Below are 24,901 nucleotides of genomic sequence, written 5' to 3'. Positions count from 1 at the left end.
AATATGCCAATCAAGTTGATGTCCTCACTCTATGGCAGTGTCTATTTGGGAATATGTTCTACTGAATTTATGACACTTAATTCTATGAGTAGAATAGAAGCCTTTGTCTCCAATAAAATTAACAGTGAAATTGAAGGAATTGGTTATAATTACTTTGAAAGTGCTGAAATTAATTTTTCTTTTTCTGTTTTTTTTTAAACAGGAGTTGCTAAAGCGAACTCCCAAAAAGCACAGTGACTACCCTCTGCTAATGGATGCTCTCCAAACTATGAAAGCTGTCTGCTCCAACATTAATGAGGCCAAGAGACAGATGGAAAAATTAGAGGTTTTAGAAGAATGGCAGTCTCACATTGAGGGATGGGAGGTAATGTCACAAAATTTGTCATTTTATCAAAAGTGGGAGGCATTTAATAATCTGCACATGGTACATTGTGTGCACATGGTACATTCTTTGTATTCAGCACAGGACATAATGTGACATATTGGGAACAATCCATAACTCACAATTAGACTAAAGTGCTTTGCCCTTTTTCTTGCTGGTAAAAAAGAATAATACTGTGTTTGATCAGTCTGTGGCTGGATAATTTCCAACACCTCTACTGTTTTCCAGTGGGGAAATCTGAAGGTAGAAATAAGATGATATTCCTTCTTAGTGCAGTAAATACAGACAGATATTGTGGGGGAATAGAAGCTTAAGGATTATGTTTCTGACTAGCTTCATCTCCACTATAACTATTTGTACATCTGAATTCTTCCTTACTCTTTATCTGATTCATTAGGGTGAGCATGATTTAGAGACTAGTGGGTGAAAACTGATGGTGGGGCTGTGGGATCTCATTGGAGTTCCTCCTAGTCTAAATCATCCTGGTCTTTGCCATCTGTATTTGGAGATTTCTACAGAACATGAGTAATGCTTGCCTATCCCCAAAAGCACCTTATTTTTTTCTTTCCCTGAATACTGAAAGAAAACATGATTTAATGTTATTGTATAGACAATTTCCATGTCACTGAAAACAGTGGGAGAGAGGTAATGCTGTGGGATAAGAATAGTTGCATCATTATCACACATTAAATTCTCCTGCTTGTTGCTAATTTTGGAAACAGCCCTGTTTTCCCCATGTACTGCAGTTACATATTCATTCTGCATAATGACATGATTAAACATTTTTAAAGAAAATGTAGACTCCTAACCAGCAGGAAAAAATGGAAAATAGCTAAAATATAAACTCACTGGATTAATGGTTTTCTGCTGTACATTTATTCCTTCAACTGATATACTAACAAGGTTGTTTTAACTGATGACTGTTTTGGAATATATAGTTGTATACATGTCTATAGGTAATGCTGTAATCAGGAAATAGTTCTTTCTAGAACGGGTGGACAACTGGGGAAAGCTAAGGGGCCACACTAGCCTCCCTAGAAGATATCAGAGGACCACATGTGCTGCCACAGAATACAAAACAATAAAATAATTTGGGGGTTTTCATCTTGTTTTTAAAAAGGCCTCTCATAGCTGGCCCAGAAAATAAACTGGCCCAGAAAATTACAAAATCTTGGAGGTCTGTAGTAAACCCTCACAACTACATCTTTTTCTGTTTTTGCTCCCTTAATTTTTATCCTGATACTGTCTACCTGTGTGCCGTCGCGCCTGGGGCTGTACTCTTAGTGAAAGAGGCATGGACGTGACATCTTTCCCCAGGGGATTGCTTCTTGCCCTCCTTTAGGGAAACTGGAACTCCCAAGGACCAAAACACTGTAGATAACTCAAAAACTGGGTTTATTGTTCACAAAGGGGGCAAAAGAAAATATACATTACAGTCTTTGATTGTTTAAGTCCGTGGAGCTTTTCCAGATCCCTCTTTCTCTGGCTGTGAATGCCGGAGCAAACTCAGCCTCAGTCCAATGACCTATATCTGAAGACAGAGTCTTCCTCTGTTGCCAAAGGACTGATAGGAAGGCACTTGAGACTCCTCAACGTTGTTCAGGTTGGCCCTGAACATGAAGTGTGAGTCCCAAGGGTAAGAACCTCAGAATTGGTGCTGAGAGGTAATTTTTCAAGGGCTTTCAGAGCCAAGTCTCTCTCTCACGTCCATCTGGTAGAGAGCTTGCTGGTGGAATGAAAGGAGGAAACACTGTCCTACTCCAGGAAGAGGTGGAGCCAAACAGTTGAGCAGAATGAGCAATATAACAGGTGCAAACAACATTGATTGACAGATATAAATAACCAATCCAACTACATTTACAGGGTAAGAGCAAAATCAGGCATGATACAATTCAAATCTTGCAACTTATAGTTCAACATATAGATGGCGCCACTTGCGCCGTCACAACCTGATTGTCAGGATTGATGTTCTGCATCTCTTCACAGGTGTAAACATCCTTAACATATAATGCTACCCCATCCCCTCTCCTATTTGGTTTATTTCTCTGAAATAAGTTGCACCCCTCCATTATTACATTCCAATTATAGGACTCATCCCACCAGGTTTCAGTGATGCCTATTATATCGTAACTGTTTTGTTGTGCTAAGAGTTCCAGTTCCTCTTGTTTATTTCCCATGCTCTGTGAATTAGTGTAGAGACATCTGAGCCCATGGGGCATTCCCCTAGGTGGTTATTTGAGATTACTGTCTTCTTTCTGCTTGGTACTTTTTCTGATTGTCTCTTTAGCCTTTGGGCTAGGCCTTGATAAAGTACTGTCCCCAAGAAAATTGAAACCTTTCCCACACAATTCAGTTTAAAATCCATCTGATCAAGTTTGAGAGCCTCTAAAAAAATTTCTTCCAACTTTTGGTCCAGGAAGCCAAATTGCTCCACTATTTGCGGAGCTAGTTGTTTGCCTCTACTATTTTTCTTGCTCTTTGTGGACTGGGTTGTGCAACTGGGAGAGATGAAAACACTACCTGTACATTACAATCCTTTAGTTTTCTCCCCAGAGCTTCAAAATCCCTTCTGATCTTTTGTAAATAACATCTTGCAGCATCATTGGTTCCCATATGAACCAGCAGGAGAGGAGGATGGTCAGTGGGCTTGATGAGTCTTGTCAGCCGGTCAGTTACATGGTGGATCTTTCCCCCAGGAAGACAGCATACTTCTCAAGACATCCTGTCATGTTTACAAAATCACCACTTCTGTTCCTTTTAGGAAGGAGACTCCTACTACCAGTACACGTTTCCTCTGGAGACAGACAGGGTCCCTTTCCATCCAAGTGGAAATTCTGTGCATTGAATCTTTTCAGCACCAGCAGTACAACCTGTTGACCCTCCATTGTAGAACCCATTAGAGATGGCATACAGATTTTTCTTTTCAAATTTGTTTCTGTACTGTCGATGGCCCCCAGAGAGTTTTTCTGCTCCATAGTTTGTACCTGGGTGATGGGCTGATTCCAAAGAGTAGTTACTAATGCTTTGTTTATTATATTCATTTATATCCTATCTTTCTCCCTATAATGTGCCATACTTAATAACAATGCTAATTAAAAACGATAAAAAATAATAGTATAAATAGAATATTTTAAAAGAGATTAAACACTATATAAAGTCTAAACATTAAACACATTAACCATTAGTTTAAAAACTACATGAAGCCATTTACAAAAGCCCCAGTTAAAAAACTACATGAAGCTATTTACAAAAGCAACACACAATATTAAAAGCCCACCCCATCAGTTTCTAAAAGTCTGCTGGCATAAAAACATCTTAAGCTGATGACAAAAGGAGAACAAGGACATGGTCATTCTGGCCTTTCAAGGGAGGGAGTTCCAAAACCTGGGAACAGCCACCGAAAAGGCCTTCCTCTTTGTTCCCACAAAATGAGCTTGAGAAGTTGGAGGAGCAACTACCCGTCTGCATACCACAGTGCTGATGAGGCAGAGTCCGGACCATGCTGCCAGGCCATAACTGACTCAGCTTGTTTGGACTGTCACCTGACCTTGGATGCCTCCTGTCACCACTGTCAGACTGCCTGGTGCTCTGGAGAGGAAGGGGCCTTTCATATTTGTGTTAGCAGTCAGGTTTGAAGCTATATTTTGATTACAAATTAATACTCGTTACGTTTGAGTGTAGACTTTTTGTAAATGATATTTTTCAACTTCAAATTGCTTGAATTCAAATGGTTTGTGCAAGAACCAGCCAAGCTTTATGCGTCTTATTTGCAATAAATTGTTCAATAGTACAAGGGACTGCTTTAATTAACTAAACATCTGGTTTGCAAGAAAGCTTATGAACAGAGAAACACACTTGTTAAAGATATTCTGTCAGAAGAAAATGCTTAGCACATTGTTTAGCTAGGAAAAGGACTATATTTAGAATCTGATGGAGGATCAAAGCATGACTTGCATTCCTACATACAAGTGTCACAAAACTAAGCTTGTGTTGGTTACGATTAACATTTTGTGAGAAAAGAGATATTATCTAAAATAATATGAATTTTCAAGCTTCAAGTATTCTTTTTAAGAATTGAACATCGGAATGTTAAATTCATTAGTCCTAAAGCAGATGTTTCAGATCATATTTGAGATGTTTAAATAGTGAATTAATTTGTTTTGTTTTGCAAGAGAAGACAGCCATGATACTGTGTAGAATAGCCTATATGCATTCAGGTTTTGTAATAAGCCGGTTAGCAAGAAATGTATTTTGTTGAATAAAGGTTATTTTTCCTAATGAATTTTGTTTCTTAGATATGTCATTACATTTTTTGTTTGGCATTCTGCCTTTAGATTGTAATGTTGTAATCATTTTAGTACTAGCTGGATTCCAGAGTCTACATGAGTAGAAGTATTTTCTCCTTTTTTCCTCCATGTGTTTGTTCTCTTTTCTCCAGCAACATGCCACAATGGGGTGATAAAAAGCACAAAAACTAAATACTCTACCAATTTGTTCAAAGCTCTTTCTGTGGAATACTAGAGCTAGAATGGGGCTGTTCATTTCTGGCTAAATGCAGCATATGCAATTTTGTTGTAATCCCTACATTGGTTACTATATTTTAGTATGAACTTGGAAAAAATGTTGTAGTTTATGGAAGTACATGACTCATTCTTAATGAGGCTATTACTTGCCTGGCTCATTACTTGATCTGACCCAATATGTTTTTGCATGATATTTAATATTCTTATGATGTAGGAAAGAAACTTTGAAGATATGCTTGGAACTTTAAATAGGCCTATAAAATGCTTTCAAAAAGACTAGCTGTGAAAGCACTCCAATTGATGTACTCTGTTTTTTAAATGAAGCTTTTAGATAAATGAATCTGGTAACTAAATAAACGAAGACTATTAGGAGCTATTACTTTGCAATGTTATAGTTCGTATTTCAGCAGAATTCTGCTTTATATAAATGGCTCAGCTCTTCAGTGTATTTGGCTTGCATCTCTGCACTGAACATATTTACCTGAAACCAAGTTCTGTTGATTTAAGAGAAGCTTGGTCTAAGCAAAAATGTTTAGGGATGAATCCAAGTTTTCATATTTCTAAATTACAGTGGCTGAAATCCAAGGGGATGCATGTGCATATCTTGGAATTTGTTTACACAAATAAAAATACTTGTACTCACTTCAAATCAAGCACTGGCAGCCTTCACGATGAACAGGGATTTTCAGTAAATTTCCCCAGGTTTTTTGCCACTAATTTGACTTTGATCATTGTTAAAAAGTAGAGGAATACTCTGGAGTTTGCAGGCATATTTCAACCCGCTCTACTGTCTACACATGGACAGTACTGCCGTCCTCAACTTTTCCCTGCCCTGATCACTACAGAGCAAAGGAATGGGTTGTTCCTATGTCACTGCTGTTGTGCTTCACTGCACCATCACAGCTGTGTCTTCTGAGGTCAAAATAAGGGTCCAGCATGCATGACCTCAGCAGATGCACTTGTTGCAGCCATGGGTTCAGTGGGAGTTCTGTGACTGGTGAGGAGCGGCAATGGTAACATGAAAGAGTAGGGGATGGCCCAGCAGTGTCAATGTGGTCTCAACCAAACTGGAATATCTGGACACCAAAGCAAGGCCAAAGAGGGTTCAGTCTGCTGTAATCAGCCACCATTATGGTTGATCTGGGGCCAGTCCAGAGCATAATGCTCCAATTAAGCAGCCAATATAGATGTGGCCTGGGAAAGCATATTCTCAAAAGCTGCCTTTATGCACTTAAATCAAAGTTTAAAAAGATACCCATGAATTTTATTTTGAGAGACATGTCCATATCTCATTGACTGAGCATATGCTTTGTATATAGAATGTTCAGATTTATTTCTTGCACCAATGTGGGTTATGCATCACAAGTTTTGCCAGCACTTTTGGCTCCTTAATCTTAGAAATCTTATCTTCAAAACCATAGTCCCAAAATGTGATATCATGACAACCCCTGAAGTCTCTGGGGGCATAATTTGCCATGCAAATGTCCTTTTGACATTTGTAGGGCAAATTGAATTGCCAGCTACTACTTGCTCCTAAAAAACACCTTTTTTAACCCTCAAAAGTCTAGAAAGGCAAATTCTATACCCCATAAGCACCTGAAGGAAGTTTAATATAATTTCAGCCATGTGTATATGTGTGTTTGTGTGTGTGTGTGGGGGGGGGGGGGGAGAGTTCAAAGGCAGAGGGAAAATGGTTTTTCAGATGTTGTCCACTGGATCACCTACCAAGATGGAAACGTCAATAAAATTTATTTATTTATTTATTTATTTGCTCTATTTCTACTCAAACTTTCTCTATCCCGAAGGAGACTCAAGGCGGTTTACATGGAGGCAGTATTCAATGCCTTAAAACATATAATTACAGATGTTAAAATTAAATTACATTAAAAACAGACATTATTAAACATTTTAAAACATTACAATCACACAATCTATAGTCATAATCCAGCCTTTTCCATAGTCAGTTCCATATTTTCCAGATCTGTTATTGCACTGCCCTATTCACTAAAAGCCTCATCCCATAGCCAAGTTTTTATCTTTTTTTTAAGGCTAGGAGGGAGGGGGCTGATCTAATATCAGTGGGAAGGCAGTTCCATAGCTGGGGGGCAACCACTAAGAAGACCCTGTCTCTTGTTCCCACCAGTCACCCCTGTGAGAGGGGTGGGACCGAGAGCAGGGCCTCCCCAGACAATCTTAATCTCCAAGATGGTTCAAAAGTAGAGATACATTTGGATAGATAAACTGGGCCAGAACCCTTTAGGGGTTTATAGGTTAAAGCCAGCACTTTGAATTGTGCCTGGTGGCAGACTGGCAGCCAGTGGAGCTGGAGTAACAGAGGAATTGTATGCTCCCTGTACGCCGCTCTGGTGAGCAATCTGGCTGCTGTACGTTGGACTATTTGGAGCTTCCAAACAGTCTTTAAATATAACCCCACGTAAAGCACGTTGAAGTAATCTATTCAGGATGTAGCCAGGGCGTGGATTACCATGGCCAAGTCTGACTTCCCAAGGTACGGGCGCAACTGGCGCACAAGTTTTAATTGTGCAAAAACTCCCCTGGTCACAGCTGAAACTTGGGGTTCCAGGCTCAGTGATGAGTCCAGGAGAACTTCCAAACTGCGAACCTGCGTCTTCAGGGGGAGCGTAACCCCGCCCAACACTGGCTGTAATCCTGTGCCCTGTATCATATGTTCAGGTGATACACCATCATCTCATTAGACTATAGTCAATCATTTAATTTAGAGAAGTATGTACCAATGCGCAATAAACCAAATTCTTAAACAAAAAATGTATTTTTATATTCTTAACTATTTTTTAATGAGACTCCTACAGGTGCGTGTGATGATATCTATTACACATCTGGGACCTAATAAATTATTCTTACTTTTCTTGATCAGGGATCTAACATTACAGATACATGCACAGAAATGCTCATGTGTGGAGTTTTGCTGAAAATCTCTGCAGGCAATATACAGGAACGAGTGTTTTTTCTCTTTGACAACCTTTTGGTCTATTGCAAGAGGAAGCACAGGTAAGATACATTTTATTGGTGCATACGTTAATGCAGCTCTGACCCTATAATTTTAATTTTTGTGTATTTTAATGTTAAAAATGTTTTTGATACTTTGACCTAATATAATGCTAGCACATGCACTTAATGTTTGAAATAGAAGATACTGTGCTGCAGTCCAGTTTACTATAGTGCATGCTACATGCAGCCTAAAGGGCCCGGAAGGGGTCAACATTACTTTTGTGCCATTCGAGAGTGCAAAAAACTTTGGATTTTTTAATAGAGATGGATGGAAGGAAGCCCTCCAAAGTTTCCTGGGGAGGACAATGTAGCTCCTCAGCCTTCCTCAATTGCTTACCTTTGTGATAGAAGATCTTATTGCTTAATCTTCAGGGTCTTATTTGCCTGTACAGCTTAAGCCATGTAACAAGGTCTTCCAACTCTTCATGGCATATTTGTAGAGGTTGGGCTTTGTGGAAGGAATTGATATTGGGGAAAGCACATTAGCATGGAAAGAAAAAGATAGTTGAGCCAGTTTTATGTGCATAAATCTGGATCAGCCCCTGATCCCTGGCAGCATATATGAAGTTTGGATAGTCTGCAATCTTTAAAAAATGGGTAGTTTCTTTAATGCAATTCACTTATTCTGGAGTTTAAAAAAAGATTGATATTTGAACAATGCACTTGTATCTCCTCCCCTTACCTCAGACGACTGAAAAACAGCAAAACTTCCTCTGAAGGTCATCGGTATCTTTTCCGGGGCAGAATAAACACTGAAGTGATGGAAGTGGAGAATGTAGATGATGGTACAGGTATATAAATATAAATGTGCATACATTCCCTTAAAATATTCTGTTGTCATTACATCTTGTTCTTTCCACTAATTTATATGACATATATTTGGCACTAGGTAGCTTAAAATGAAGTTGATTAAAACAATAAGAACTGAGCTTCTGATTATATTAGTCATTTATCCTAGGAGCTGTTACACAACCTCGTAACAATACCTGATTCTTGATTAAATTATCTTTTTGTAAAATATAAAACTGCTTTAGCTGCTGTGGCAGAAACTATCATTCATTTTGCATTGCATTGGTTGGCTGCATTCTTGTTATATAGGTGGTCCTATTTCAAATTAGTGGATTGGTTTATATGTTGGTGTCTTCTAGCTGCATTTGAATTTGCCTCAGTAAACTACCCAGTTCCACCTTTAAAGAATATGCACTCCCAGTGCACCTTGTTTACAGTTGGAAACCTGAGTGCATTTTATGTTAAAGGAAAAGTGGTTGGCTGTTTGAGATGGCAATCCCTGTAATAAAATTTAAGCAATATGAATTCTCCCAATGCAATTCCCTTGTTGAACTCCTCCAGCTCTGTGAATTTAACTGTTTATATTTTAGTTGCTAATAGATAAAGTTCTGGGCTACTGGTCAAACCCAGGAATAAAACTTTTGTAAGAATGAAGATATTCCCAGCTGTTTTTCCAATTAGTTGCGGTTCATGAAAGAATGTGAAAGGAAGCAGATCTATGTAATGTTAGTATTTATTATGAATGCAGACTTTTAAAAACAAGGAAAGAGCACATTCTTTCTTTGCTTGCAATTCATTTGCTTATCTTAGAATGGGATCAGAAACGATTTTGTGTTTAAGAGCATGTAAAATAACTATATTGGAAGTGGGTCAGAGGAATGTATCAGATACTCTACAAAACGTTGAACCCTAAGTATAGAAAGATGGAATATTCAGAGAATATGCAATTCTACCATTTTTATTACATAATAACAGTAATTACAAGTATTAAGCTTTTCTTATTGTCTACATTACTTATTTTTGGGAGAGGGAAGGGAAAAATTAGAAACAGTTAATTGGTAAACAAGTGATTTTGTTTTGAAACTCTCGTGTTACTGGTTTTGGAATATAACCAAAAAGAAGCAAACAAACCCATTCGACAACACATTCAGGTTATTGCTCAGCAAATGTGAAATAGCAGTTTTTTTAATTTTAAAATTGTTAAGTTTATGCAGTAACCTAATAAAGACTTAACAATTTGACATGGTCAACAATGAAAACACACACTTTCAAATAAGCTTTAGATAACAAGAAATATAGCCAATGGTGAATCTGAAGGAACTGGAAATATCTGCAGATGAGATTGGAGAAGCTGTCCATAGAAACATATCACTTAGGCCCTTTCTACATTGCCATATAAAATTAAGGTTATCTGGATGGAATTTATATAATCCAGTTCAAAGCAGATAATATGGATTATCTGATTTGATATTCTGGATTATATGGCAGTGTAGATACCGTACAAAACTGGGATAAGTGATGAGTAGTTTAAAAAAGCAGTCGCTGAATTGAACATGCATCAAAGGCATCGGATATATGAAGTTTTCCAAAAGCCATGTGGGAGACAAAGAAAATGTGTTTGAAAAGATTCTGAGATCTTGAGATCTAATGAAACCAAAATTGAACTTGGTGCAAAATGCTATGTATGGAACAAAGTCAGAAGTGCTTTTCACTTCTCACAACAGTGAAGCTTGGTAGTGGCAGCAGCATGTTGAAGAGATTTTTTTTTCTCGATAGGGACTGGGGGAACTGGTTAGGATAGATGATAAAATAGATGGAGCCAAATCCAGGGCAGCTCCAGATCAAGGCCTGTTTCAATGTTCAAGGGACCTGGAATTGGATGAAGGGTCACCTTCTACCGTGTTTCCCCGAAAATAAGACAGTGTCTTATATTAATTTTTGCTCCCAAAGATGTGCTAGGTCTTATTTTCAGGGGATGTCTTATTTTTCCATAAAGAAGAATTCACATTTATTGTTGAACAAAAAAAATTAACATTTATTCTATACTGTACAGTAGTTGTCATCACAAACCAGCATAACCAGACAAACTGTGAATCCTATCAAGAATTTCTTGTTATTACCATTATTTCCATGTACAACACTCTATGGTACAGTAGAGTCTCACTAATCCAACACTCGCTTATCCAACATTCTGGATTATCCAACGCATTTTTGTAGACAATGTTTTCAAGACATCATGATATTTTGGTACTAAATTCATAAATACAGTAATTACTACATAGCATTACTGCATATTGAACTACTTTTTCTGTCAAATTTGTTGTATAACATGATGATTTGGTGCTTAATTTGTAAAATCATAAACTAATTTGATGTTTAATAGGCTTTTCCTTAATCCCTCCTTATTATCCAACATATTCGCTTATCCAACATTCTGCTGGCCCATTTATGTTGGATAAATGAGACTCTACTGTATGTACATTTACCAATCCCGTATACTCTGGTGTTCTGTTTGGCGGGCATGCTTCCAAACAAAAACTTTGCTAGGTCTTACTTTTGGGGGAGGCTTTATATTTAGCAATTCAGCAAAACTTCTACTAGGTCTTATTTTTCGGGGATGTCTTATTTTCGGGGAAACAGGGTAGTAGGACAGTGATCTAAAGCACAAAGCCAAATAATTCTAGAGTGGTTTAAAGCAAGAAGTTTCATTTCTTAGAATAGTTGAGTCAAAACCCAGGCCTGAATTGGATTGAGAATGTGTAGCAAGATTTAACAGTAATAGCAAATTAACAGTCCTGACAGAACCAGAACATTTTTTCCAGGAATGGGCAAACATTGTGTGATCTAGATGCACAAAACTGATAGAAACATGTTTTAAAAGATTCTCAGAAATCATTGCTGTCAAAGGTTCTTCTACAAAATATTGACTCAGTGGCAGTATATCCTTATGCAACCGACAAGTTCAAGTTTGTTTTGGTTTATTTAACTTTTGTGCTACAGTAGAAGTTATTTTTACCTTGCGTACTTGAAGTGATAACAATGCTAACTAAAAACTATTTCAATTTTAGATTGTAACATGACAAAAATATGGAAAAGTTAAAGCAGGGGAAAGGAGTACACACTTCAGAAAGACACCATATATATATATATATTTAAAGTCCTACTTCCTTTTGTTTAGTCCAAATATTTGCATACATTTAAAAGATGTGCTTTCTGTTAATCTTTTCCAGCTGACTATCACAGCAGTGGCCACATTGTTCTCAATGGATGGAAGATACACAACACAGCAAAGAATAAATGGTTTGTCTGCATGGCAAAAACCCCGGAAGAAAAACAGGAATGGCTGGAAGCTATTCTAAAAGAACGTGAAAGAAGAAAAGGTGAAAATATAAATATCACATTGTGGAATTTTCCTAGAGTCTTACTGATTCTCACTTGCCATCAGTCATAGGACATTATCACATGAGTCTTGCAAACCAGAATCAATCCCTGATGCATTCGGGAAAGAAATGCTAGTTCCCCACATCAAACAGCTTTAGAAGCACTGTTCCAATATATCCGTACAGCATTTGCATTTAAAATTATGGAGCACAGGGCTGTTTTTTGTTGGGAGGCTGTGGATATATAAATATGGATATATAAATAAACAAACAATAAATAATATGTTTTATTTCTATCCCATCCCCTCTCCTAGAAGGGATTCAGGGTGGCTTACAACAAGTAGTTAAAACAATACAAAAACAATAGTACATAGGTCAAATTAACATAACTTAAAACAGAACCATTGCAATTACTGAAAACATATAAGAACATAACATAATATCAACATCCAAAATAGCTGCTCTTGCTGGAATAAAAGCATTAAAAATGTTAAAACCATTGATCTTACTAAAATACCTCCATTTAAGACTGATCGTCTGTAATAAATACTTGTATTAATTGTATTTATTAACTTTGGTAATATATTACGTTTCTATTACTTTCATTGTCATCTTAACCACTTCAATTCGTGATGGTTGTTCTTATCCTTAAGCAGTATATTCTGTACTTCCACGCTTTGGTTTAAAAATGTCTCCTAGTAGGCAAAATTAATAGTTGGATGTCTTTGTTATACTCTCTCCAAAAATACTGTCCCATCCTATTTTACAAAAGTATTATTGTTGTATGCTTTCATGTAATTTTTGACTTATGGCTACCCTAATGTGAATTTACTATAGGATTTTCCTGGAAAGATTTGTTCAGATGGGCTTGTTTTTGCCTTCCTCCAAAGCCAAGTCTGCACAGGCACAAAATGCATCTCCAACTGGTATGAAAAATACTGTTTTGGAGCTGTATTATGGCTACACAGGGATGCTATCAACTGCCTGCAATGTGGGATAGCAGCCCCACAGTTCAGTTATGCCAAAACCAGTTCAACACAGCTGGTAATGGGGCATGATTCCAGCCCCTCAATGCCCCCCCCCCCCAAAAGCTCCATGCTTTTCATATCCTGGTTTGCTGCCATGTGATTGAGCCCATAAGCTTGGGAGGAAGGGAAGGTGCTCGTTCATCTCAAACTGCTTTGCTCAGTTATGGGACAAACCAGGAATTAAAGTGCATGGAGTAGTGACTTTCTGTTTGTTTAGGGTTGAATTGGGATGTGGGAGGATGTTGAATCCTGCCCCATTCTCAGCCATGTTGAATAGGTTTCAGCAATGCTGGGCAGTGGGGGAAGGAGGGATATCCTGCCTACCCAAATTGCCTCATACTGCAGAGTGTGTAATGGCTGTGTGGACACAATCCTGGATCCCAGATGGTTGCCCTACTGCTCAAAGATGAAATTAAAAATCCTGGAGCAGGATCCAGACTGTATTTTTTTAACCTGGGGTGCAGCCACATTAAGCAGCTTACATTAATTCACATTAGCTTGTGTGTTTTGTATGGGTGCACACAGGCTAATGCACCTTTGCACTGCATCATTTGGCAGTGTAGAACAGCCATGAGGCAGAGATGAGACACCATGACTTGTCCAAGGTCATCCCATGAATTTTGATGGCTGAGTGGGGATTTGAACCTTTTTCTCCAAATTTTTCAGTCAAATGCTCAAGCAACCATACAAAATGCTGCTGTGCATGGATGTTTTAGATTCCCTATGAGGTTTATGTAAAAACTGTACTTTTGAGACACAAAGAAACCATTATCTAGATAGGTCCCAAGACATAGTGAAAAAGTATAGCCGGAGGCTTTGAGTGAAACAAAAGAGAAGTAAGAGTAAGATGATTTATCACACAAGTTTATAGAAGAAAATCTTTTGCAATTTTTCTCTAGTGATTTCATTTTGCTACTGTCTCATCCCAACTATCTCTAAAACATCTGTATAAACACTTCTTTTATAAAGCAGGATGCATTGACTTAATTACAAGCAGAATAGCAGATGATTCATTAACAAAATATTGTGTAAAATTAAAATACCTTTGCTAAAAGTAGCCGTAAACAGCATTCCATTCATCATGAATGAAAAAGAGCTTTAGATTATTTAGTTTACTTTACAAACCAGCATTTACCAAAATTCCACTTACTTTCATGTATACAGACTAATTGAAAACGTTTGCATAATCACAGCTGAAAATGAAATACAACTGATTTTCTGAGGTGGAGAATTTAGGAACTTAAACACTTTTTGTGGGGATGAGAGGGCAGGGTATGTGTGCAAAAGATATTCTTATTCTTCTGCTGCCCCCATTTCTAAAGCTTTGTAGATACTGTCAGGCATTGTAATGTTGGGAAAGCTTTATTTGTTTGATTTAAAATATGGATGCCTTCTGTTCCTAATTGTAGTACCATTGAGACAAGACAAAAAAGTTGTTGAAAGCATAAGCTTTCCTAGGTAGGATGCATCTGCATTGTTGAATAAATGTAGTTGGCACAATTTTTATTGCCGTAAATCAGTCCTATGGAATCCTTGGATTTGTAGTTTTGGCAAAGACGGCAGACATTCTTGTAAAACTACACCTCTCATGATTCCATAACATTGAGCCATGGCAGTTGAAGAATTGTCATGCTGCATTAATTACACAGTGTAGATGTACACTGTGTCTCTTCCTCATAACACCTTTGAAACTGACTGAGGATGTAGTTTTACAAGGACTTTAGCCTTCGCTGCAAAAGAGTGCACCCTAGTATCTGGAATTACATAGTTAAGTCTTTGGTTTCTGTTCATAATTAATTCTGTTTCTGTGTGGAATATCAGACAGAACTCTTGAGTGAACAGGTCAGGAAGGATCCCAACGGGAGGCAGGTTTTTACAGGTTGCCTGAGTATACAGGAGGTTTATCAGATACTCTGGAATGCATATGTCCCAATGGTCCTTGCAATATTATGGGCACACTGGAGCAAAGAGAGTGGATCATGTGATTTCCATATTTATTGTAAACTTGTGAGAATATTTGCTTATTTGTCCAGTAGGTTAATAGTAATAAAATGCTTGGAATCCTCACAAAACCATGGATTTATGTACTGGATTGGGATGAAGAGACAGATTGAAATCAAGTTAATTTTTATTATCTGAAGTCCCACTGATTTCAAAGGATCAACTTTATGGTTAGGTCCATTGCTATATGTCATATGGTTTTTGAAACCTGAAAAACTGTCTTTTCAGTATTATGGATACCACTGATGAATTATAGTCTAGTTCTTCCTTCTGTTGCTATTACCCCCAATGAATTAATTTTGGATGAAGGAAAAAAGCTACAGATAGAGAACAACTCTTATGTACGGGCCTGATGGAGTTGTTTAGGTTCTTTGCCTAATGAGCCTTATGCCTAATGATAATGCCATTAAGTATCTTACATTATACCTAAAGTTATGTCACTAAGTTTTTAAAAATCCACTTATTTATTTATTGGATTTATACTATACCTTTCTCCTGGAATGAGATGCAATTGCAATTTAGAAACTAGTTCATGTTATCTGAGCCTTAGTCTTTGTTTTTTCATGACTACAATTCTACTAATTGTGAAGGATCTCATCAATTTATATACTATAATTATGCAAATTTTTACCATGGAGCTTTCTATATAGTGCACTACTTTATGACCTGGTTCTCATTCTATAATTTTACCAACCTGGCATTGCAGCTATGTCCCTGGTTACCATGGGAACCTCACAGGTAGACTGAAATTCATCCCATTCCAACTTTTGAAAACATTCAAAGGTCGGATCCTTGTTGAATTGTAATGTATGAAAAGACTATGCAATCACTATCAATCTATTTGGGATCTTTCATGGATCCTTATGATGGGGCTGTTTGTCAAAGACAGAACGCCACAAGATAAAAGATAACAAAGTTTATTGGAGTTACAGAACCATCCGTTTGTGGATGAAACGCTGAGGAGACGTTCAATTTAGTACCTAAACACTCATGGAAGTGTCTCCAAAAGCGTGACACAAATTGTGGAGCCCTATCAGAAATAATCACCTCAGGAGCTCCGTGCAAACGATAAATGTGTTTGGTAAACAATAAAGCCAATGTAGGGGCCGCTGGAATGGTCGAACAAGGAATAAAATGAGCCAGTTTAGAAAATAAATCCACCACCACCCAAATACATGTGTAACCCCCAGACTTAGGCAAATCAGAAATGAAATCCATGGAAATAATTTGCCATGGTCTCTCAGGAACAGGCAAAGACGACAACAACCCTCTAGGGCGCCCAACAGGCGTCTTACTCTGCTGGCAAACAGCGCAGCTATCACAAAAGCGAAGAATGTCTTGCCGCATCTTTGGCCACCAGTAGTTCCTGGTGATGAGCTGCACGGTCTTAAATCTGCCAAAATGCCCAGCCATGGGTTCGTCATGGTGGGCTCTAATAACCTCCAACCTGAGTGCCCCCACCGGTACATAGACCTGTCCCCTGCGTACCAATACTCCATTCTGATCTTGCAAGTGAGGCAGTATTGTACGATTCCCTGCTGACAACAGCATGAGTTGCTCTTGAGTCCAAACATCTTCTTTCTGAGCCTCTATGATTTGATCATGTAACCCGATCTCATTTTCCACAACACATAAAGAGGCAGTAGGCAAAATGGTCTGGCACACTACCTGCTCATTAGTCTTAAACTCAGGCTTGCGGGACAATGCATCGGCCCGCAAGTTTGCCTTCCCTTCCACAAATTGAACTTTGAAATTAAACCTGGAGAAAAACAAAGCCCATCGGATTTGACGTTGGTTTAACTTCTTGGCCGTTTGCAAATGTTCCAAATTCTTGTGATCAGACCTGACCACGATTTGGTGCCACGCCCCCTCTAGCCAGTGCCGCCACACCTCAAACGCCACCTTGATCGCCAATAATTCTTTCTCCCATATGGTATAGTTTTGCTCAAATGGTGTTAGTTGCCGAGAGTAAAATCCACAGGGACGCAAAGTCCCTGATGAATCTCTTTGAGACAATACAGCCCCCAACGCGTAGCTAGAAGCGTCTGCTTCTACTACAAACGGTTTGTCCACATCTGGATGTATTAGTATGTTGTCTGCCTGAAAGCTAGACTTTAATTGTAAAAACGCATCGTGAGCTTCCCGCCCCCACACAAATGGCTGTTTCTTACGCAGGAGTTGCGTTAAAGGTACCGTGAGTTTGGCAAAGTTTGGGATAAACTCCCGGTAGTAATTAGCGAATCCTAAGAACCTCTGAACATCTTTCTTAGTCTTGAGCTCTTGCCATGAGTTGACTGCGTCAACTTTATGTGGATCCATTTTGAGTTCCCTTCCTGAAACTACATGACCTAGGAACTCAACTTCAGGTACATGAAAAACGCATTTAGAAGCCTTAGCGAAAAGCCCATTAGCCCGCAGACGATGTAGTACCTGCTTAACATGCTGACGATGTTCTCTTTCATCCTTAGAAAAAATTAAGATATCATCCAAATAAATCACCACAAATTGGTCAATTAAGTCTCTAAATACATCGTTTATGAACCTCTGGAAGACCGCAGGCGCATTGCAAAGTCCGAAAGGCATTACACGGAACTCGTGACATCCGAAACACGTGTTAAATGCCGTCTTCCATTCATCACCTTCCCGTATTCTAATCAAGTTATACGCCCCCCGCAGGTCAAGCTTGGTAAAGACCCTAGCCCCTTGCACCCTCGATAGTAATTCCGAGATTAAAGGTAGCGGGTACCTATCCCGAATGGTGTGTTTGTTAAGGACCCGGTAATCACAAACCAACCTGAGGTCCCCTGTCTTTTTGGCAACAAAGAACACAGGAGCAGCAGTTGGAGAGCTAGATGGGCGAATAAACCCCTTAGCTAAGTTCTCATCGAGGAACTCTCTTAAAGCTTGCCTTTCTGGTACTGTCAAGGCGTACAACCTTCCTGCTGGCAATTTTGCACCTTCCGCTAGTCTAATGGCGCAATCGTATGGTCTATGCGGCGGTAGCTTATCCGCTTCCTTCTTACAGAATACGTCTGAGAATTCCCCATACTCAGCAGGCACTCCCTCCATATCAGGCTGAGTAGGGTTTAGAGTAAAACATTCCTGCCTCCTAAAAGTTATCTTACGCGTCACCCAGTCCACTTGTGGATTTACTAAAGCTAGCCAATCCATTCCCAGGATCACATCGTATCTGGGTAAGCTCGTAATATCCCAAACAAACGTTCCCGTTACTCCCTGTACTTCCCACATTATTTCTGAGGTCTCATGGTTAACCACCCCAGTCTCCAATAGTCTCCCATCCGCTCCTTCCACCCATACGTCGCATGCTTTACGCACTACAGGAATGCCATGCTTCCTAGCAAATTCAATATCCACATATGAGACCGTAGCCCCTGAGTCCAGCAGTGCCAAAGTAGAAACAAGTTCTTTTCCCCCAACAGATAACGAAATGGGTACAAAGACATGTTTCTTCCCCTCAGTTGACTGCTTTAAAAGCCCTAATGCGTTGGACTCACGTCGCACTAGGGCTGGCCTTTTCCCGAAAGCTGGGAAGGGTTTACATTACAATTTCTGGCGAAATGCCCAGCATTTCCACAATACAAACACAACCCCAGTTGTCTCCTATGGTTCTTCTCTGCTATAGACAGTTTTTTAAACACCCCGAGTTCCATAGGCTCGTCCCCCTTTACCACAGGTGCCTTAGATTCAAACATAGGTGGCGCACACATTGCTCTAGATTGTTTACGGGACTCGAACCTGGCGTCCAAACGCAACACTTTAGATATTAAGGCATCCCAATTTTCTGCCGGCTCCAAGCGTGCCAATTCGTCCTGGAGGTAATCATTTAAACCAGCAGTAAACAAAAGCATAAATGCATTTTCCCCCCAGTCTAACTGATGACGGTACGAATTAAACTTATTTAAATAATCCAAAACAGTCCCCTTTCCCTGTTTCAACCGATACAGAGCCCAACTAGCATTCTCCGTACGGAGGGGATCCCCAAAAGTGTCAGTTAGTAGTTTTTTGAAATCACTCAAATTGTCCTTGACTGGGTCATTTCCCAAAATCAAATTAGTGGCCCATTGTCCTGCAGGACCAGTCAACAAACTCAAAATAAATGCCACCTTGCTAGTGTCCGTAGGAAAAGCTTGTGCACTAAGCTGGGAAAAATAAAGTTCAATTTGTGCCAAAAAAGTTGGCAGTTTGCTCCTAGACCCATCAAAGCGTTCGGGAGTCATAACATGTCCTTTAGCTGGCTGTGCTGCTTGCGCAGCGTAAAAAGCAGCCTGTAATTGATCAAAACGAGCCTTTAACTCCTCCATCGTCTTCTTGACGTAATTAACTTCTACGGAAAAACTTTTTTTTTTATGGCGTTGGGCAATCTGTCAAAGACAGAACGCCACAAGATAAAAGATAACAAAGTTTATTGGAGTTACAGAACCAAAAATGCCCGTAAAAGACAAGGGCTAGGCAAACACTGGCCTTAAAAGTAAAAAGAGACAAGAAAAACGTTCAAAAGATAAACCGGATTAAACCGGAGTTTAATCCGGGTTAAATCAAAACAGCTTGCTTCAGCCTGGGAATAAACAAACAGAAGCTGGTGAACAAAAAGTTCAAAGGAATGCAACTAATTGGCAGCAGATGCTTCTCTGCTGCCAAGAGCTATGTTTGAGTAACTTAGAGGTTACTCCTCCACACAGCAGGCAATTTCCCGATACAAACACAGCAGACGAGGGCAGAAGCAGTCAGCGAAGTCCCAATCCATTCCGAAGGTCGTAAGGCAGATGCAGACGTTTGTAGTTCACCAGTTCCAATGATAGACACAGGTAGGAGAATCCGAGGCCGTAGTCAGTCAGTCCGTAAGTCCAGAGTAAGCAGATGGCGTCCGTCAAGAAGACGACGGAAGGTCAAAGGTAGTCAGCAAACGAATCACACCCGTCTTCAGGAAAACTTCCCACACAGATCCCAAGCGTTCGTCCAGATTACCTTGCCCAACGCAATTTGCTATTGCTCCCAAACCCCATTTTATGCCAGTTACAAGTCCTCATCGCTATCAGCTGTTCTCCTTAGCCCGGGCGTTTCCTCATCACTTTCCTCATCAGAACTGGAACACCTTTGACTACGCCCCACAGCATCCCCAGCTGTGGATCCCGTCCCATCCCTCCAGCTTGTCCACGGGTCTAATCCTGAAGGTCCCCAATCGCCTTCCATACTATCATTGCCAGTGGCACCCAAATCCTCCCTTACACGAGTCCATTCCATGTCATCCTCTTCCGAGCTAACCATCTCTTCCTCCATTCTCTCAGTAAACCCCTCAAAAGAATCCTCGTCAGATGGTTCTGCAAAGATATCTCGCAGTCGCTTCCTTTCTCGCTCCTCGAGAGTATCTGACTCTCGAGGAGTCTTACGCCCACGTCTCCCAGTAGTAGAGCCATGAGGCTCAACCATAACACTGTTTGGTATCTCTTGCATACAGAAAATGAAAATACATTTTTGAGAGGAATAATTCAGCTATGATATTTATTATATGCTACCATCCTATTAATATAGACATAAATTTAAATTACTTTAAGTATGAAAGAATGTACCTATTACCATACATCTAAGATGCTCCAAATTGAAATCTAGGAGGAAAATAAAATAATTTTAGATGCTAGTTCATAGAAACATTTCATAATCAATGAATTTTGATTCATTTTCCAGGGCTGAAACTAGGTATGGAACAAGACACCTGGGTGATGATCTCAGAACAAGGAGAGAAACTTTATAAAATGATGTGTAGACAAGGGAACTTGATCAAAGACCGAAAGAGAAAATTAACAACTTTTCCAAAATGCTTTCTTGGAAGGTATGTGTTTCAAAATTTGCCTCACTATGGCCTTGTTTTTACTTTTTAAAAAAAATTAATCATCAGAGCAATAGTAAGAAATAATTTTTCTTTCTTAGGCTCCTAACTCATCTAAATAATTGCAGTAATCTTTTTGGAAATCAGGAGATCAGGGTTGTTGAATCCTTCTCCCATGCATTAAAGATGTCATATTAAAATCACGATGTTATTTTACATACAAAAAAGTAATTTGTGAATAGACCCCCAGACTTACCTACAAGCAGTATTTCTTTCTGTGATAAAGAAATGTATTGATTTGAATCCTTTCTACGTTTGAAGCAATTTTGTAATATGTTACGAGTATTTAATCTTAGGAATTTTGGAGAAGTTATTATGGCCCATGAAAATATACAGTAAGGCTTTAACAATAAAGCACTTTGATTGTATAATCAGGAACTCATTAGTAAACAAACTGCTTTAGCATGTATCTTCATGGGTCATGATAATTTCCCTTCTAAATTTTCCAGGTTCTTCAATCTGTCTAAATCATGTAGTTCTAGATACATAGATACTCACCTTGGAGAATTGCATTGTGGGCAGGAATCTGCCTCCATCCTCTCATGATAGCAGAAAAATCATTATTCATATCACAACTGCCAAACATTTCAGATTTCTATTTGCCCAGAGTAAAAGATAGAAAATCAATTCACGTTTTAAGCTGTAGGCATTTCTATCAAGCATTAATGGGAGCATCATGCCTTTCTCAGCAATGTGGCTTTCAACTTGAAAATTTTATTTTTTTCTGGTGGATCTTACTATTGCTTTTTAAATCTGGGACAGCTTGGCTGCAATGTCTGCAGTTTTCCCCCCATAATATTTATCTGCTTTTCTCTTCAAGATGTTTTTACAAATCTAGACATGTCCAGTTCTGTGTGTCTCTATGTAGAAATAAGATCATTATTTTTAGAGAGTTTGTTTCCTTAAAAGTAGTAATAGGATTGCAATATACTGTATAAACTTGCTACTTTGAGGGTGCTTTTTACTTTTATTGATTACTGGAATGGATTGGAAAACCTATCCTATTGTTTTTATACAGTTAAGTGCTTGATGACAGACATTTTACTATAATCCATTATAAGGTCAGTTCACAGGTCTGTGGAAAATTGAAAAAGCTCAGTGGAATTACTTCTGAGCAGACATATAGACATTTGGTTACACATTGCACTGCCAAAAGCCATTCTAGGCGCTGTTGCTTTTATCAATGTTACTAATTCAGATAATTTGATTTAAAATATATTGAATTAATTTTTCTGTTAACTGTTTTTTCCCTAACTAGTGAGTTTGTGTCCTGGTTGTTAGAAACTGGAGAGATTCACAGACCTGAAGAAGGTGTTCATCTTGGTCAGGCTCTGCTGGAGAATGGCATTATCCATCATGGTAAATATATCTGTTTGCCACAATCATTTTAAAATGTTTAACTTTTAAATTTCACTGTCTACAGATATCAACATATTCATTTTTGTTGTCTTAATTGAGATGGCACGCCCGAGCCTTTGGGAAAACTATAGTGTCTGGCTTTACTCAGGGGCTATCTGTATATCTTCTGTTAAGATCAAGACCCTTAACATACAGAGGCACTTTAGGCAAGATGAAAAGATAACCAAAATGAGTTTACTGAAAGCGGGATGAACAAAGGGTTAACTCCATCCGGGACTACAGTAAGATAGCTTAAAACAATACATTACGAAAGGAGATTTTGCTGGTTGCAGTCATCTCTCTGGAATCCTTGAAAGACTTTTGCCTCTGATGTAAAGTGATTGATTGCAAGCTGATGCTTATAAGATATCTTGATATTCTACTTTGTGAAACTTAGGCTGACCACAAGCTTCTGTTGTCTCTGGGAATGATGGTATATGAATACTGCTAAATGCAGGTGCTAAGAATGCCTGTTTGGATTGCCTGGGTCTAAGATTACCAGACAATGCTCAGGCCTCTAAACTCTGTAGCTCTACTGCAGAAAAAGGAGGAGTCTAGCAAGAGCTCTATACAGGCAAATGGAATAGACCAACTAAGGCTGGCCTCTAGGGGGATTTTATGCTCCACCCAAAAAATAATACAAATGGAGAAATCTACACTATTGGGAAAACCTAAACAGAGGGAACTAAAGGAGATGAGAGGAAAAGGCAGAGCCAAGACTTCACATTAATTGTTTGAATTTGATGTGCTGCAGCTGAAAAATATACACGAGGTTCTTGGAGGAGTTGAGTCCATGCACATATTCTGTTTCCACTTCTTACATAGTGTGATAGAACCTTTATTCAAGTTGACACTGCAGTTCCAAACTGTGGAACTGATCCTGGAGATCAGTCATTTTCTGATCCTGGCTAGGTTTTAAAAATTAATTCATTCCACAGATTTTTAATCTGTGGTACCTAAACTAGATCTTAGAGTTCATGCTGCCTCATCATCAACTAAAATACAGGGTACCCTACCATTTGAGATATAGCATGTCATTCTTTGATTCAAGGTGTTCCCATGGGACTCCTCATGTTTGAATGTCTGAGGCCCCTTCTACACTGCTACATAATCCTGATTATAAAAGAAGATAATCCACATTATCTGCTTTGACCTGGATTATATGAGTCTACACTGCCATATAATCCAGTTCAAAGTAGATAATCTGGATTTTATATGGAAGAGTAGAAGGCGCCTATGTGGTGTCTTACTATTTTGGATCAAAGACCTAGCCTGTTTTAATGGGATTGCTCCCGCTTCCCACAGATTGCATATATTATCCATCACTGCTCATTAAGTCGTGTTATATGATAAAAGTTTTGATCCTGTGTTGTTAGTTTAATTTTACGATGGTAAATAAATGTAATTATAATAGTTGTTTTGGTTGATATGACTTGTGATCATAAGCCCAGTTCAGACGTAATGGGTTTGCCTAGACTCGAGAATGGAATATCAATGGAAATAATACATATTTTTCAGTTACTGCAGAATTGCTAATCTTTCTCCTCATTCTTTGTTTAATTAAAATGAATGTAATTTTTCATTAAACAAATCAAACAAAATCAAGGTGTTTGAGATAGCTTATATTTATGATGCTTGCATTCTGTTACCAAGCCATTAAAGTTAAGGTGGGAGGGTAGAATGATGCATAAATGTGTATGAATTAAAGTAGCAACGTGAAGAAAATTCAGATTTTGTATAGTACAACATTCCTTTATTCTTTTAGTATTGGAATCGTGTGCTTTCTTCAGTGCTTGTATGTGTTTCTATATCAGTGTTGTAAAAGTTTTTGTTTGTAGAAAGGTTTTGATGTCAATACTGCAATTGCTTTTAAATTGTATTCAGTACTCAAAGTTAATGACTATTTTATTGGCTTTCATTTTGAAGTAAGTATTTCAGAACGAAGAATTTTGAGCCAGATATACCACTTTTATTAGCATGTGCAGGCCCATCTGTGCTTTCAGCAGGAATAAAATTCTTAAAATAAAGTTGGAGGAACCATCTGTTTTGGTCATAAAAATGATGAATGGATACAATTTTACATGGATTTGTTTTAATATGGGGATTTATATACACACAACTAACAATTATATCTTTTAAATTATTTTATCATTAAGTTGTTTTGTAGATTTTACTGTTTGCTTTACAGTATACAGCATGTTAAGTCTTGCTGACTAATAATTGGAGATTCAGACCTTTGGAGATAGATTGCTAGTTTTCCTGAAATGGTATTCAGGCACAATCTGATCTGTTGTATCTGTACACACAGACGTCTCCATTGATGACCATTTTGAAGGTGGAAATTAAAACTGTGTGTATAGATAAAATAATAGGTTCATATGTACATGAAATTTCTTGTAGAGGTTTTGTTTAGCACACCAAATAATATCAAGACACACCTCTTTTTGAAAAAAAATCTCCTGTTG

General features: G+C 38.5%; 1 protein-coding gene across 2 annotated transcripts in view; it reads left to right on the top strand.

Moving 5' to 3' along the window:
- Window positions 1-24,901, top strand: part of prex2 (phosphatidylinositol-3,4,5-trisphosphate dependent Rac exchange factor 2) — a 145,887-nt gene that overhangs the window by 48,670 nt on the left and 72,316 nt on the right. For both annotated transcript variants that reach the window (XM_003219634.3, XM_062980284.1), the window contains exons 6-11: window positions 203-364; window positions 7,802-7,935; window positions 8,623-8,726; window positions 11,955-12,104; window positions 20,837-20,981; window positions 22,297-22,397. In XM_003219634.3, coding sequence (XP_003219682.2) covers window positions 203-364; window positions 7,802-7,935; window positions 8,623-8,726; window positions 11,955-12,104; window positions 20,837-20,981; window positions 22,297-22,397 — 796 coding nt within the window. The remainder of the gene's footprint in view (window positions 1-202; window positions 365-7,801; window positions 7,936-8,622; window positions 8,727-11,954; window positions 12,105-20,836; window positions 20,982-22,296; window positions 22,398-24,901) is intronic.

Source organism: Anolis carolinensis, chromosome 4 (assembly GCF_035594765.1).
Source record: "Anolis carolinensis isolate JA03-04 chromosome 4, rAnoCar3.1.pri, whole genome shotgun sequence".
NCBI lineage: Eukaryota > Metazoa > Chordata > Lepidosauria > Squamata > Dactyloidae > Anolis > Anolis carolinensis.
Note: the sequence above shows the minus strand (reverse complement) of the source record. Positions and strands in the feature narration are given on the sequence as shown.